The sequence below is a fragment of the Talpa europaea genome, assembly GCF_964194135.1.
Source record: "Talpa europaea genome assembly, chromosome: 1".
In the NCBI taxonomy this organism is placed as follows: Eukaryota; Metazoa; Chordata; class Mammalia; order Eulipotyphla; family Talpidae; genus Talpa; species Talpa europaea.
The window spans coordinates 141,246,925-141,264,264 of record NC_140073.1 but is presented as its reverse complement, the minus strand read 5'-3'; the positions used below and the strand labels follow the sequence as shown (position 1 = coordinate 141,264,264).

General features: G+C 36.4%; 1 protein-coding gene across 2 annotated transcripts in view; it reads left to right on the top strand.

Annotated features, from left to right (window-relative positions):
- The window catches only part of ABCA12 (ATP binding cassette subfamily A member 12), a gene marked incomplete at both ends in the record, with an annotated part of 165,905 nt that extends 151,707 nt beyond the window's left edge, over positions 1-14,198 (top strand). For both annotated transcript variants that reach the window (XM_084238060.1, XM_084238059.1), the window contains 10 exons: positions 206-459; positions 1,688-1,892; positions 2,769-2,878; positions 3,174-3,315; positions 4,389-4,523; positions 6,663-6,766; positions 8,012-8,104; positions 9,492-9,597; positions 12,386-12,523; positions 14,097-14,198. In XM_084238060.1, the coding sequence (XP_084094186.1) occupies positions 206-459; positions 1,688-1,892; positions 2,769-2,878; positions 3,174-3,315; positions 4,389-4,523; positions 6,663-6,766; positions 8,012-8,104; positions 9,492-9,597; positions 12,386-12,523; positions 14,097-14,198 (1,389 nt within the window). The remainder of the gene's footprint in view (positions 1-205; positions 460-1,687; positions 1,893-2,768; positions 2,879-3,173; positions 3,316-4,388; positions 4,524-6,662; positions 6,767-8,011; positions 8,105-9,491; positions 9,598-12,385; positions 12,524-14,096) is intronic.
- Positions 14,199-17,340: the final 3,142 nt, after the last annotated feature.

The window sequence follows — 17,340 nt, the reverse complement described above, 5'->3', positions numbered from 1 at the left end:
GAAAAATATTAACCTTTTCTATTTGTATTTTAGTAATAGATATCCACCATATCATTACAGTAAATATTTATATGTAAATTCAGTATATATGACACAATTACCAAACAAGATAAACCTCAGGTTCCAATATTTGTCTGTGTCTAGTTTTAAATTTTTGTTAATATTTTTCTAACGCTGAGTTTCACTTTTATTTCTCATATTTTAGACTTTAGAACTTATTTCTGAAACCCTCAAGCGCATTTTCCTGATTTTCCCACAATTTTGTTTTGGCTATGGTTTGATTGAACTTTCTCAACAACAATCAGTCCTAGACTTCTTAAAAGCCTATGGAGTGGAATATCCGAGTGAAACCTTTGAGATGAATAAACTAGGGGCCATGTTCGTGGCTTTGGTTGTTCAAGGCACCATGTTCTTTTTATTAAGACTCTTAATCAATGAATGGATAATAAAGAAACTCAGGTAAGTGCAATGAAAGCATAGTGTGGGCATCTATAACAGGACCTAAGGCAAAATATTCTGGGAGGGGTCAGTAGTGTAAGCATTTCCATTAATATTGTGCATGTGTTTTGCTCAAAAACTTTAAAAATTATATCACAATTCACCATTTCATTCAGTAAAGAGTTAATAATAATAATGAAAAGAGAAGCGCCAAGATAGTGGAAAAAAGCTTGGGGGCACATTTGAGAAGTGATTAGAACATAGAATAAATGTAATGAAAAAAGTAGAAGTTAAAGCATAGGGGAGGGAGGTGGGGGAGATTATGAAGTCTATTGAATGCTTGACTAAAGATCAGTGGCTTACATTTTATTGAGCAAACAACCATCCATTTAAAGCTTTGATCAAATCGTAGTTTAGGAGATAGAATTTCATGGAGGTGGTATAAAGTGAAATGGAGGAGTCAGGGACCCCAAAGCCAGGTGAGGTTCCTGGAGACATGTAGGTAAGAGTGAGAGAAAATCTGTGATGTCAATGGAGGTAGAGGATGATCAATGACGAGGGTTCTAAGGCATTTCCAGGGCTAGGAGGCTGACTAAATGAGTGGTTCTTGGAATGTGGATGATTCAAATTAAACATCACAGTTGAAATCTCTGGGGATATCATTAAAAGAGATGGGGACCTTACAGGCAGACTTGAATTGATTTGTTAGGTTTTACATTTGGTTTGGTTTGCTTTGCTTTGGAATTCATTAAGCAAGATACTGAGGTGTGTTTGAGACTGTGAGTTGTCTGTGCTGATAATCTTAGTATATTAGTTAGGTCCTATGTAAGACACTCACAATATAGAGAATACAGAATAACATTCATATTATTGATGATAAAGAAGTAGAGCAGATTAAAGGTGATCATTGATTGTGGGCTTGTGATTCAGGGCTCACTGTTAGGAAGTAACTTTCAAACCCAAATTGAACTCTTAGTTACTAGAATCAAGATTCTAAATTGTAATAGCAGACCAGTAAGCATTTAAATCATGGAAAGCAAAAGCTTTTTCCCAAATGTCATAATGAATATGATGAAGAGTGTTCATGCCAATTTTAAAATTATTTGAGAAGCATAATGCAGAACAACTTTAAAACAAACCTGTGTATGGTAGTATACTTTCAGTGAACTGAAAATTGATTAAAACATTTCAAAATTGAGTGGTGCTATTTTGAAATCATTAATGCCAAATCATTGGGTCCATATTTTAGACTCTTCTTCAGAAAGTTTCATTCTTCACCTGTCATGGAGACTATAGATGAAGATGAAGATGTGCGGGCTGAGAGATTACGAGTTGAGAACGGTGCAGATGAATTTGACCTGGTCCAACTTCATCGTCTCACAAAGACCTACCAACTGATCCACAAAAAGATTGTAGCTGTAAACAATATCAGCATTGGGATACCTGCTGGGGAAGTAAGGAACAATGTTTTGTTTCTAATTGTCCTTTGTATTGGCATGATAGAGTGACAAGTAAACATCTTTTTGTCTCAATTATTTCTAGAAATATGAGAGTCAACCTCTGAATATCTTGGCACAGTCAATATGTAATATATCCTTGTGTTACTTTACCCTATAAGTATTTTATCTCTGGGCCGGGAGGATTCATCAGACAACAAATACTTAGCCCCTTCCCAAGCTACTGTTCACCCTGGAGTGAATTCTCAGAAAAAAAGGCTGTACAGAGTGGAAACTTTTCATTTCTGGCCTCTTTAAAAGACAGCATAAGAAAATCAGTTGTCAGAATCGAGGTCCTAGAACTGCATCCATTTGTATTCCTGCCCATTCTCATAGAAGCAATATTAAAACAGCTTTGGAAGGAGAAAGAAAATGGGGGCATTTCCCTTAGCTTTCCAAGCACAGCTGCAAACTAAATGCATCAAATTTATTCGACAGCATAAAGAACTTATTGCTTCAGTTAGCTTATTCGGTAAAGTTGTGACTTTCTGTGAATAATGTGAAATCTATAAATATAATTACTTTGTCAGTTTAGCACATCTTACTGGGGGGTATTTTATCATGTCATAGAGGTGTGCTGTAATATAACATGTGAATCAAGTCCTATGTATAAATACAAATGTTCAGATGGTTAAGGGAAAAAAGGTAATGTGAGTACCCACTTGTTTTAAAGATAAATTTTTACCAAATGCCAATAGAACATTACAATACCCATTAATAATATTTGTGATATATTTTTCTTGGTAATTTACTTCACCCAGGGAGAGGAGGGAGGAGAAACAATAGTAACACATGTGCTAACTGGTCTATATCTTTTTTCCTTTCCCAAACCAGTGCTTTGGGCTTCTTGGGGTGAATGGAGCAGGCAAGACCACCATCTTCAAGATGCTGACTGGTGATGTCATTCCTTCAAGTGGAAACATTCTGATCAGAAACAAGACTGGGTATGAAAAACTATTGCCTCAGTTTACCATGCACAAGATAATTGAATGAAGAAAATATAAAAATGAACTCTTTATGTTATTTTGTGGTTATATTCTTAAATCCTTGGGGAGAAAACAGCTATTCAAGCAAGTGGAAATTCTTAAATCCTCAAGGGTGACTAAAAATTAACTGTCTTTATCAGAATCACCAGTCACTGTGACCAAAATAGAGCTACCTTCTCAATATGTGTGGATTAGATAACTTTCAAAAGTCATCTTTTGAAACTCATCCATGTTTTTAATTCTCTCCATTCAGATCTCTGGGTCATGTTCACTCTCACAGCTCCTTGGTGGGCTACTGCCCTCAGGAAGATGCCTTAGATGACCTGGTAACAGTGGAAGAACATATGTATTTCTATGCCAGGGTGCATGGAATTCCAGAAAAAGATATTAAAGAAGTGAGTACAAGTATGAAAATTATTTCCTTTGAAAGTCATAATTGCATATATTTCTCACCTTCCTCCATCAAGGTCAAGTTGACATCTGGAAAACTCTGACATTTTTCTCCTGATGATGATAATGGATACAGTCATAGCTGACTATGTTTATTACATACACACATATAAATTCAGCTTTAGAAGTTCCTGGGCCTGTGTTTGATTAATTACCTTTTAACAGCTATCAGATCACACTTACCATAAGCTCTGGGTTGAGCATGGATTGATTTCTGTACATCCTTTAGTGTTCATTTAAGTATTGAAACATAGAATTGCCTGTAATTCTATAGGATCACTTCCATTTTGATTTTTTAATATGAGTTTGTACTAAAATAGATCACTTCCATTTTGATTTATTAATGTGTGTTTGTACTTCACTGAAACTATTTGCCTTTTTAATGGAATGGCAAACCATCAGGACAGTTTCTATTTCAGCAAACCTGGAGACCTGTTGAAATCATCCCAGTATTCCACTATTTTCCAGGGCTATTTAAATACAGAAATAGCCACAAGAACCCATGATTCCAAAGTTAATACACTAAAATTTTGACATAGGTCAGCTTTAAATAAACGTAAAGTCTTTTTATGATAACTCACCTCTCAGTAAGAAGAAAGATGAAACAGTGACGACAATCAATGAGAAAGCTGCCTTGTGAAGGGTCGAATTCTTTTTTAGCTCTTTTAAGTTTTACAGGGAGAGTCTGTTTTAATGCAACAGAAAGAAAAATTTGCAGTGTAAACACACACACACACACACACACACACACACACCCCTGGTGTGGGTGGGAGGTCAAATTCCATTTGAAAATGAGCCACCACAGAATTGTTTTTTTCTCTTTAAATGATTATTAATTTTAAGTAGACTTTTAAAAATAAAAATAAAAGCTATGTTGAGTTTAAATGTTTGAATATTTTTCAGGTATATACTTTTTCATTGTAAGACTTTCTTTTTACAGACAGCTTCTTTTACATGTATTTCTTTAAGAGTTTTTGGCAGGAGAACATCAACCTAACTTTTGCTTTTATGTCCACAGACTGTTTATAAACTCCTTAGGAGACTTCACCTGATGCCCTACAAGGACAGAGCCACCTCTATGTGCAGTTATGGCACAAAAAGAAAATTATCCACCGCACTGGCCTTGATAGGGAAACCTTCCATTTTACTGCTGGTGAGAGAATAATTATAAAAAAGGCTACTATATAATTGGAACCATATAGCCTTTCATTGCCTAATATTTTTTAGGGTCTCACTATATGCTGGCTATTTTGCAAAGCACTCTTTTTTTATTTAAATAACATTGGTCTGCAACACTGTATATATGATTTAGAGGTACAAGATCACACCCCCTCAGATGTGATCTACCTCTATGGGTAGAGGTACTCATAGACCTCTGCCATAGACCATTAGACACCCTCAACACTTTGCTCTCTACCTTCCCTTTCCCTCTGGTTGCCCCAATTCTACAATCAGATTTCTAGGATTTGTTATTGGTTAGATTTTATAGCTGAGTAGTATTCCATTATTTATATATGCTACTTTAAACAAAGTATATACATATCTTCTTAATGCATTCATCTATCTTTGGGCACTTAATTTGTTTCCATAATTTGACTATCATACATAGTGCTGCATTGAACATGAGAGTGAATACACCCCTTCAAATTACTATTCTTGCATTCTTTGGGTAAATTCCTAGGAGTGAATAGTAGTATAGTAGTTGAAGTCTGGAATTTATATATATCAAATAATTTGTTACCCAACAATAGGCCCTCCAAAATGTTTTTGTCAGTTTCAAAGGAAACAGTTGGTAAGGGAATGGAAGTAATTGAAACAAATTCAGGCTATTTGATTAAATAAAATTGTGAACTGGAGTAGAATTCAATCCCCAGTTATTGAAAAAAAATTTTATTAGTAATTGATCTGGTGAGCTAACATATTTTTTATCTTCTACTAAGGAGGGAAGACACATTTTAAGATAAAGTATTATGCGAAAATTTTATCTCTTAGTTACTTAAAAATATGAATTGCCAGCTTGGGATATCATTGACAATATGCCCTTCTGTTTTAGCTGAACTTTTAGAAGCAAGAAGTGTATTATGTACACATATAAGTTTTGGTTTGCAGCTAGAAAATTAAATTGATTACCTGGAAGTATAAATTGCATGTAGTGGTGATAGAGCATTTTGCCCCACACACCCAAAAAAAAGTGTTTATTTATTTCAAAGAAACAAGCCTTTTGAAAAAAATCCCCTTCCAAATTCTGAAAGAGCCTTACCTATAGGCAATAAAAATCCAGTTATAAATCATCACATTATTCCAGGGATTAAATCATACAAAGGATCAAGTTACTGAAACTATCCAGATAGATTGATACATAACCTTTGTTTTTATATCAGAAGTTTATAATGCATTATATCCCTGGTAATGGATGTTTATATATATATATAAAATACATTATACATACATTTTATATATATATACACACACACACATGTACATTATATATAAGCATCCACTGCTAGGGATAGAAGTATTTTTATATGTATAACCATATATGTGTGTTGCCATATATATTACCATATATATCCATATATATATTACCATATATATGTAATATATTAATTTTTACCTAATCTCTACCTATAATTTGTTTTCAAAAATCATCTGTCAGGAGCTATTATTTCTTGTTTAGATTATCTGTTGCTACATTTTAATATTCTGTCTCAACAATTTTTTAAAACATCATTTACTTTAAGATATAATTTACATCTTTTTACTTGGCAATTTCAGCAAATCTTATTTTTATTTCCCCAAGGAGTATTAAATTTCAATTAATGACATTAAACTAAAAAAGACTCCTCAAACAAATTAACTGAAAAACTAAATTGTGTTTTGCCTGCTTCAGAAAGCATATTATCACAGCCACATTTCTGCTTTCAGGAGGAAGGTAGCAATTTTGTTGATGTAGCTGCAAATATATATGTGACAATGTAATATTAAATGTAAAACTCTCCTTTGTCAGTAATTGAAGCAGAATTTTTTTCCCAAAGATATATAAGAGACAAGTATAAAGTAACAAAGTATCAACTTCACTGAGACACTTTTTTAAACAGATTGACAATTTTAAATGATTAATTTTGAGCTATCTGACAGCAGCAGAAAGAAGCCTATTAAGTATAAAACAAGTTAGTCACAGAACTTCACAAAGTGATTTCTGTTCGAAGCAAGTGAGACACAATGATTCATGTAAAGAACCTCATCAAAAATTAATTAATTTGATAAATTTTTCTTGTAACTTTCTATTAAGGATGAGCCAAGCTCTGGGATGGATCCTAAATCAAAACGGCACCTCTGGAAGATCATTTCAGAAGAAGTACAGAACAAATGTTCCGTCATCCTCACATCTCACAGGTAAACCAAGTGTGGACCTTTGGAGTCAGGTGACCCCATCTTAGGATGATAGATCAGAAAAGCTGACCCATGTAATGCCAGTTGATAATGAGTGCCCACAAGTGGATTAAAATATTTATGTTTATGGTTGTAGGAGTGAATCAGGCAGGCTTCATGGTGAGCACACAGCTCCTGTGATAGCAAAGGACCCATATAATTTTTTTAATCCAATTTCTTATGCCCTGTGGCCCTTTTAACTCAGCTGTGACCTCCCATTACCTATATGGAGTCAATGTCCCACAGGCTCTGGTCCCACTTAGATTTCATCTCTCCTGCACCTTGCTCACTCCCTTAAGGCTCAGAATTCTTAGCTAGTATGCAAGGCTTTTTATTATCGATATTGCCATCTGTTTTTCCTATGGCAACTTCTCCTCTCAGTCAATCTGAATGACTCATGGCATTGACAATCACTGCTCTTTCTTTGGCTGTGTTTTCTACCGGAAATGTTGTCTTCACAAATATCTCTAAAGTCTAATCTCACCAGTCCTCTTCAGAGCCACAGGTCTCCTCCCTAGAAGGAGCCTTCTAATCAGTTAAGCAAAAAAAAAACAACAAAAAACAAAAAACAACTGTGAAGCTTTTTACCTGTGCCTTTCTTGGTCTGGTGTTAAGTTGGTCCTTTCATTAAATTGTCATGTTGTACAAAAAGTACTAGATTTATACTAATAGATAACTCAGACATGTGTAGATATCCTGGCTTCTAGAGCCTCTCATTTACTTTCTATTCATGTTTGTGTTAAAATGTACAAGGTGACAACTAAAAACTCCTCCACTTGTCATACTTCATGAAACGAGAGGTTATATCATCAGCTTGACCACTTAGAAATTCAAAAATATGAAAACCACCTGAATTTAAAGTATGAGGCATAATGAATAAAGCCCAGCATCATTTTGGAATAATTCCTTAGGAAACAAAGGTCTTAACTCAGAGATTGAAGAGCTTAAAACAAATACTATGTTTGCTAGAAAGGGTATTCCAGGTCCAAGAGATAGCCTCAAGTTTAAGAAAGAAAAAATAATAATAAACCCTATATGAATATGCTTAATTTATATTTTAAAAGATTTTTCTCATTCTTGAAGGGAAAAGACATCTTAAGGGACTAAAACAATACTTCTAAGGTGTCATAATCAAAGAGTTTCAGCTTAACTTCCTGAGCTTAACCCACATTTTTCTGTGCCCACATTGCTGTGATTTTTTTCTTTCAGCATGGAAGAATGTGAAGCGCTCTGTACCAGGCTGGCCATTATGGTGAATGGAAGGTTCCAATGCATTGGATCTTTGCAGCATATAAAGAGCAGGTGAAGAGCAAATGCATTGTTAATATCTGGTGTAGGATAGTCAATCGAATGGTATTGTACTTGCCTTCAAGAATTTTCTCAGCAGTAAAAAGTAGTACAATTGGAATGGAGAAGATAATCATTGGCTCAACTCAGTGTTAAATTATCTTACTGAAGGTTGGATGTATTTTTAGTTCAAAAATCTAGAGGGCCTAAAAGCTTTTACAAAAATGTAATCCACTGTGAAAATATAAAGGAAGCAGTTTCAAGAGTTCACTCAATCACAAATTAGACCATGAGAAGTCCATGAAGGCACAGGTTTTTATCAAGCATGTTTGTCAGACTTTCAGTAAACTAGTTAGCATTCTTACCGCATTCAAAACCTTTAAATGAAGAACAAACACATTGGGGAAATATGCATAAATATCATACCATCAAATTACAATTAATATCTTGTATTTGCCTGAATGCTTATGGTAATCTTCAAACTTCAGGGAGCTACATATATACTTTTACCTGTACACTAATTTGGTTTTCTTTTTTTTTTTTATAATTTTTTTTTTAATTGAGGCATGTTTCATTTATTTATTTGTTTGTTTGTTTTGTTTTTGTTTATACATGCACTGGGTACAGTCAGAAGCGCGGGAGGGTGAGAGAATTCACCAGAGCCAGAGCGGGGAGCAGAGCAGGCAGAAGGACTGAAGCACACTGCTGAGGGGAGCAGCGGGCGGCAGGAGAGGTCTGCGCGCCATGTGGGACCCTCCTGCGGTGGCCGGGGAGCAGCCGGGGATCGAACCGGTGCCACTGAGGCCGCGGGCAGCTTCGCAACCCAGCGCTCAACCGCTGCGCCACCGGGGAGGCCCCTAATTTGGTTTTCTTTTAAGAGAGTTTTAACTGAGAGTTAAATAAGGTGAAAGGGTCTTGGTATGTCGATCCTAGAGGTCCGTTGTGACTTCTTTACAAACTATTTTTGGTGCAGACACTTAATTGGTATACTGATTCATTTTTAAAACTCTATTATTGGCTTTAATTTCTACTATTAACACCAAATCTCTAATAACTTGCCTCTCAAGATCTTGTTTGCTTAAAATTAAAAATTGTTTAATTCCAGAATTTGACATCAATTGCCAATTCCTAGTGTCAAGGAAAGCCAAGATTTTTATGTTCTTTCTACAATAGCTTTTTCTAGAGTTCAAATTTTTATAATAGCAGAAATAAATTAAAAGTAATAGCAATGCACTATTTTCAGTTTGCAACATACCCTGAACTTTTATGGCAAAATGACAGTCTTTATATAAGAAAGGGGAGTATAGTGATCGGCTTGGGGCCTGTTTCATTATCTGGAATTTCAAGGGAGCTATTTCAGCAAAATGTAACTCAGGTCATATTTTGCACTTTTTCTTTCTAGGTTTGGACGAGGGTTTACTGTCAAGGTTCATGTGAAGAATACCAGAGTGAGCATGGAGGCCCTGACAAGGTTCATGCAGCTACATTTTCCCAAAACGTACTTAAAAGTAAGACATTGACCTAGTATCATAATTTGGTATCATAGTAGATGTTTACCAGTTTCAAGTTAATCATTGCCTTATGATTAATCTTAATACGTTTATTAGTTGAAGATGCATAAGATATTCTGAAGTACACTTACCTTGATCTTAGCCAAAAGGCCGAGAATCAATCTGAAGCACACTTGGTAGGAACAAAGAGAATCAACGGACTAGTTATATATATTTTATAACATTTGTTATGTGTTTAAAAGTAACAGTCCTTTTGCCAACTTTGATGTATTCTTTCTCACAAAAGCTTGATGACCATATTGTGTTAGTTTTTAAATTGGATACATTACTAGTTTATTAGTTATATGTGTTAGGGAGCTGATGATGGAGGACATTTCTCCTTAGAAAAAAATACAGTTTCAGAATGTCACATCTAGAAGAGATTATATCTCCTTCATTTTCCTCATTTAAAAGCTAAACCAACAAAAGTTTAAGTAGAACTGCTTGAAAATTAAATTCTCAAGTCCCACAATAATTGAAACACTGTTGAATTAATTTCACCTTAAATCTATATATATCCACAGGACCAAGACACACAGACATAGGGGTATATCCCTCTCGTGGTTCATATAGATCTCACATAGCACATAAAATAGATGTACATGACAGGAAAGGTTATTGTCTGAGCCCCATTTTTCTCATTTATAAATTGGAATAATGACATCTACTTTACCAGATTGGTATGAGAACAAAATAATAAAATGTTCATAGGGTACTTCATAAACTATAAGATACCATATTAACATGAAGTGATTTTAGAGAGCAAAATAGAGGGAATTTTTTAAAACAATTTTTTTATCTTTACAAGACAACTTTGCCTCAACCTCCCAAAACTTGGCCAACTTCTCCAGGAAATAATCACTTTTATAATTCTTATCAACATCCATTTTCTATCATCTACCTTAAAATCAAATTTGGAAATTAAAGGACATTTTTCTTGCACAAATTACATTACTCAGAGTACTTGTTCTTTCAGTGAAATTCTGAGTTGAAATCTGTGTTCATTCGCTAGGATCAGATTACATTCACCTTGGTCTGTTCCACATGGGACCTGGGCCACACGAGGCAAATGCAGTGATGACAAAAGTGTGATTTCTTTCCACACAATTCTTTACAAGTGTGTGATGGTTTCTAGATATCTAGGAAGGAAATCGCAAAGACAACAAATTTGGGACTAAAATAAGTAAGATGGCCTTTTGTGAGACAGGTGTGATGCAAACACAAGTCAATGAGAGGATTAGGCCATGAGCAGAGGGCTGATAAGAAGGCATTCCAGAACAGAAAGTCTTACATACCCAAGTGAAACACAGTCATGATCTGATCATAAAGGTTTCAGGGGAAGATTCTGGAGTAAGAAAACATCCTGATCAAACTGACTTTTAAGACTATCTTGGGGCCACCCTGGTAGTGCAGGCAGTTAAGTGCAGTGCTGTGAACCTGTCTGCAGCCTCTGCAGCACGGGTTCGATCCCGGCTAGCCAGAGAGATACCCACATGGCGCTGCAGACCTCTCCTGTCTCACCCGCTGCTCTCCTCAGCAGTGTATTTCGTCAGTCTGCCTGTTCTGTTGCCCGCTCTGTCTCTGGTGCATCCTCTCACCCTCCCGCACATCCGGCCTGTATCCTGTATGCATGAATAAATAAATCTTAAAAAAAAAAAAGACTATCTTGCAGCAGTCCTTCTGCCCACCTGTCCCCATGCAGATGCCCCTTTTCACCAACCCTCTCCCTCTACAGGGCAGCAGCCTTCCTGCCTGCCTGTGACCTGTACTATGCCAGGGCTTCTCTTCACTGACCTCCCTCAGCAGAGGCAGCTCTCCTCAAGGCCACCCACCTGCAACCATGCAGGCCTCTCTTAGCAAACCTGGCCCTTTCAAGGCAGCCCTTTCTGCGTGTTTGTGTCTATGCAGCGTCCTTTATTCTTCTCTCCCTTTTATAATAAACCTGCCCGTTGCATATGAAAAAAAAAAAAGAAAGACTATCTTAGCTATCTCATGCTAGAATATGTGAGTGTAGATGGTTTCTAGGCTTCTGAAAAGGCTGTGGCAGTAAATCAGATGTGGAATGAGGAGCATCAGGTTAATAATACTCATGGTGCAAAATAGAGATGAAGTTAAACTTGAGAGTTATTTTAGAGGAAATATAAATAGGATATGGTAATGATTAAACAGGCAGAAAAGCAAGGTGTTAAAGATGCTCCAAGGAAGTAAGAATAGATTACTAGGTAGAGGGTGATCCTATGGACTAAAATTAAGAAATCAAAGACTGGAAAGTGAGTTGAGAAACAACATGACATTATTTGAATAAAGTTTCTCTTAAACTTTGAAATCTAACTTCTTTAGCCAATATAAATTAGTTTTTTTAAAAACAAGCCTCACATAAAAATAAAATATCTAGAAGTGGGATAAGTTTTGAGAAAACATATATGACCTAAGCATAATCTGACATTGGAATACCATTCCCCGATACCTTTTTTCTTGGCAAGACTGTAATAAATTTTTAAGAGCACATGAATGTAGACTGCTTTGGAATTTTCATTATCTTTTTAATTTGTTTTCTTTTTGACATTCATAAAACTTTTCATCTCATCTTTGCAAGCTGTTAGGTTCAGAACATACATGTTATTTACACTCCCACATCATTTTCAGTGGAATAAATTTCTGTATTTTCCTCAGCTCTCAGGCACATTATCTCTAGTCAAGTATTACCTGACATTGCAAAGTATTTTTTTGCCTTTGGTTCCCACAGGATCAGCATCTCAGCATGCTAGAGTATCATGTACCAGTCACCGCAGGAGGAGTAGCAAACATATTTGATCTGCTGGAAACTAACAAGACTGCTTTAAATATCACAAATTTCTTAGTGAGTCAGACGACTCTGGAAGAGGTAAGCTGGCTACCATTATCCTTATGCACAATTCACAGATTAACTTTTACACACTTTGATTATTTCTTTTTAATGACATTCAATTTGTTTCTAACTGAAGTAATATCTCATATTGCACCTGAAAAACATAGTTGCATTTGTTCCTAACTGCATTGGGGATGTTAGGGGAAAATGTGAAAATCATTAGATAGTTTGTAATGGAGTTTTTTTTCCTACTATAAAACATCTATATTAAGTGACAAAACATGGTATTCTCCTATACAACAAATAGCTGTTAACACTTTCTTTACTTTTACTTTGGTAGGTTTTATAAATAACATTTCTATTGATTGACTCCCTGGATTAGGTAGAATGAGGGTATCTAGGAGAGTTTGACACCAGATGTTTAGATCTACTAGATTCAGGCTACCAAGGTAGCCTGATAAATGCAGAATAATTTCATTTAACTTGTATCATTTGTCTTACTTATATTTATTTTTTAAAGATGTGTTTTATTTATTTACACATACAAGAACTGGAGTGTAGGCCAGAGGTGTTGGGGGTGAGAGGATTCACCAGAGACAGAGTGGATAACAGAACATGTGGATGTACTGAAATACACCACTGAGGGGAGCAGCTGGTGAGACAGGAAAGGTCTGCTGCGCCATGTGGGTTAGCACTCAGGCTTCAGTGGCTGGCAACAGCTTGATAGCACTGAGAATTTAACCCCTGCACCACCAGGGAGGTCCCTGTCTTAATTATATTTATATTCTATAACTTGAGGCTTCAGGGGTCATTCTCTCTCGAATTTGCACTGTTTTAATTTTTTACAGTTCAACCAACCTGTTGTATACAATATTTGATTGTATCAGTCATTACAATGGGTCCAAAAGTAAGGCTTTAAGAGCCTCTGAATCAACCTGTGGTTCTGCATTTTGTGGACAAAATTTGTAGGGCTTGAGACAATTATGGCTTTGCCAACACATAAGATTTAACCTTTGCTTATAACCCACTGTCAGCACCATGTCTGGCACAAAATGGACTCTTGATAGTTTGGGGAAGAATCTACTATTAGACTTCATGATTTTAAACATGAAGATGTGTTTATGAAATAAATGCCTTATTGAACATGGGGGAGGGGCTGTACAATTTTAGTGCATTTACTGTTGAAACTAGTGAAAGTTCTCTCAATATCATCATATTTACATTGATGAGTTTGGCTTGGGCCCCTTGTTTATATGTGATAGAGATATTGGTGTAGATCATGTAGTTACAGATAAGTGGCTATAGATAACATTTATAGCTTTTGATGAATATTACATTTATAAATACAGGAATAGTTGTAGATAGAAGTATCATTTTCAAAATCCAGATAAATTTGAATATCTAAAGGAAAGACTCCTCTTAAGATATATAAATATATGGGGCCATGCCCTTGTGCAATCTAGTTTTCTTTTTATTTGTTTTCCCCTGTGTGCATGTGTGTGTGCATGTATGTGTGTGTGTGTGAGAAAGAGAGAGAAAGAGAGAATTAACCTTATTTCTTCCTCTGATCTACTGAGTACTAATGACTTTATTTCCCTTAAAAACTCAGGTTTTTATCAACTTTGCCAAAGACCAAAAGTCCTATGAAACTGCTGATACCAGCAGCCAAGCTTCCACCATCAGCATTGACTCACAGGATGACCGGCTGTAGTTGTAGTACCTCCAGCAAACTCAATCTCAGCAAATGGCCAATGGCTTCATTTCGAGGAAGAGCCACAGAAGATACCACTTCCTCCAGATATCTTAATTTGAAAGTATTATATGTACGGAAAGTTGCAATTGTGTAAGAGACACAAGTAACTGTAAGTGGAAAGTTTTCTTTCTAAAGCCAGTGAACGTTGTTGCTACTGAAATGAATTCCTGTATACTTAACACTGTGAGCATGCTAATAGGTGTGCTGGCGATTCTTCTGAAGATGAATGTCTTAATTTATTACTTTCAATAAAAAGTCAGCTAAAAAGACATGGTTATTAGTAGTTGAAAGGAAAGAGTGGGGAAGAAAAATAAGGTAGTTTGGAGTAGGCAGAATTGGGTGAGTAAACAAAATCATTTATTTCCAGAAAATGTCAGAATAAGCATCATCGTAAATATACAAATATACTGTGATGTGTAAAGTGTGAAGGGCCAGATTAACATTGGCAGGAAGCAGTGGGCACAATGTCTACAATATATGCACATGTCATTTTCAGTACCTCTAAATACATGAGGACTTACTGAACACAATAATGTGCCTTTCTACAGGAATGCAATAGGATGGCTGTTTACCCTGGTGGTAAACAGAACTTAGTCTTAGTCCTGCCATACTTGATGATAATAAGGCATGAGGCAAAGTAAGAAGCCAACTGCTCTTCAGGGGATGTGAGCGTGTCAGTTGGGTAGATACAATCCTGAAAACTGATCAAAAATTCATGTGCTGCTGGCAGACATTTTTTTTTAACTCCTACAAAATCCCTCATATTCTGGGTCACTCTGCAGAAACATTCCTGTGGAGAGAAAATGAATATGAAGATAATTTTTTAGCTAATTACCCAGCTGCCCCAGAATCACATGTATGGCTATAAGATAGAGTTCTTAATAATACTGAATTATGTGGCCCTTGGGGAAAGTGCTTTATGTAACGTGTGTATGTGTGCATGTATGTGTCTGTGTCTGTGTCTGTACAAGTGTGCCACCTTTGGCACAACTGTTTCTGTTTTGAAAATTAATAAACTTGAAGTTTAGAAAAAATAATTCATGAAGTCATTTCATTTGCCTGGGAAGAGTCAGGAACCTAAAAGTTGTAGTCATGTGGCCTAGAGGGTCCTGTGTCACCTGGCCCCTGCTTCCTTTACCCTCATCCCCTTCATGCTTCCCTTACTCTTTCTGGTCTCCCTAAGCTGGCCTCTTTTCGGTGTTCCCAGTCCTTCCCATCTCCAGACTTCTGCATATGTTGTTTTCCTGGCTTGAACTGTTCTTCCTCACTCTTTGTGCCTAGCTAGCAGTCTTCAGAAGTGTTATTTTTCCTCAGAGAAACTTTCCTTCCCTATTTTTCCATCTCAATCCAGTCCCCCTGTTCTAATACTAGACTTCACTGTATCTCCAACTTTTCTGTAAGCACATGCATCATAATTTGTAATATATCCAGACTAACAATACACATCTCAGCAAATGGTAACAGTTTCCCTCAGAATAAAGCAAGTCTGTGTAGAGTGTAATGGACAAGCCTTTTGGAGCAGAAGCTATAATTCTGAGAGCTCAGGTCTTCAGGAACCCAAATAACAAAAAGATGACCAGGTTCCATGAAGAAATTATGGGGTTTGTTTCTTGTTCATTGATTTTATTATTGTGGTGATGGTAGTTGGCTGTATGGCTGGTTGCTTGTTTGCTTCAGAACGATGGTAGAAAGGGAAGAAAGGCAAAGGAAGTAGCAGAAGGAAGCTATGAAATGAGTCTGGGGATTAAAGAGAAATGAACATCCAGTGAGAAAGCAGAGTGGCTGAAAGGCCTTTGAAAACCATTTTCATGTCCATTTCTGTGAACTGTCCTCATGATTCCTAATGCTTCATTAAAATGGGCCTCTTGTAAATGCTTTATGTGAACGAAAGTCTGTTGGAAATTAAGGAAGAGATGTGTTCATGTCTTTTTGTTTTTTTGCTATCGCTGCTGTTAATTAATTGTATCAGTTTGTTTGAGGTAACATTGGTTTCCAACACTGTACATGATCTAGGGGTGCAGTTCTCAACCTTTTCTAATCTGCTCTGAAAGAAGTGCAGAATAGTGACAGCTTTGCCAGAGAGAAGAAGCCTAAGGCTCAGGAGCCCTGAGTTAGAGAAGCCCCAAGACCTCTGCTCAGTGGAACTGCTGATACCACAGGACGTGGCGATGGGGAGTCTCAGTCTACCTTATCTACCTCTCTGGAGGCCAAAACACTCAGCAGGACTCAGGACTATAGTCATTGCTCTTTATATGAATGTGCTTATAGTATTTCTCTCCTTCATTAGACACGAAGCTCTGTGAGGACAGATCTGTTTGGTCTTCCTGGTTTCCCCACCAGCACCTATATGCACAATAAATATGTATGGCACTCAGTAAATATGTGTTGGTTAAATGGATAAGTTAATCAGAAAGCAAAGAGAAGCTAGCATGATTGGTGGTGGAAACCAGGCAGCCTTATTGAGTTTAAATATCTGAAATGCAGAGAAATTATCCATGAGGCAGTTTATTCATGGAGAAGAGAATGGTAAGATGATGCCTGATTCCATATTATAGTGAATCCACTGGGATGGGAGGATTTGGGTCTCTTCTTTGGAATCAGAATTCTAATGCTTTGCTCTTGTACATTTCTGCACATTAATTTTTTTCTTTATACTTTTGTCTGTAAGGACATACTGTATAAGAATTTCGTGCTCAATTTTTACATATAAATAAGAAACATATATGAAAAACTAATTGAGCCCACATCCCTTTAGGCTTCTCTGCAATAGAGAAAATGGTTTTAAAATCTCCAGTTCTCAGAGCAATGCCTGCAATCTGGATGATTGTGCCTAGCTAGCAGTCTTCAGAAGTGTTATTCTTCCTCAGAGAAACTTTCTTTCCCTATATTTCCACCTTAACCCAGTCCCCCTGTTCTAATACTGGACTTCACTGTAATTCCAACTTTTCTGTAAGCATCATAATTTGAATTACCATGAAGTACCAATCTGAATTACCAATCTGAATTACCATGGAAGATTGTGGCAATCTTCACCTATGAAACCTGACTTTCATAATGTTAGAACATTTGGTACAAAATCAGAACAATAGGAAAATGATAT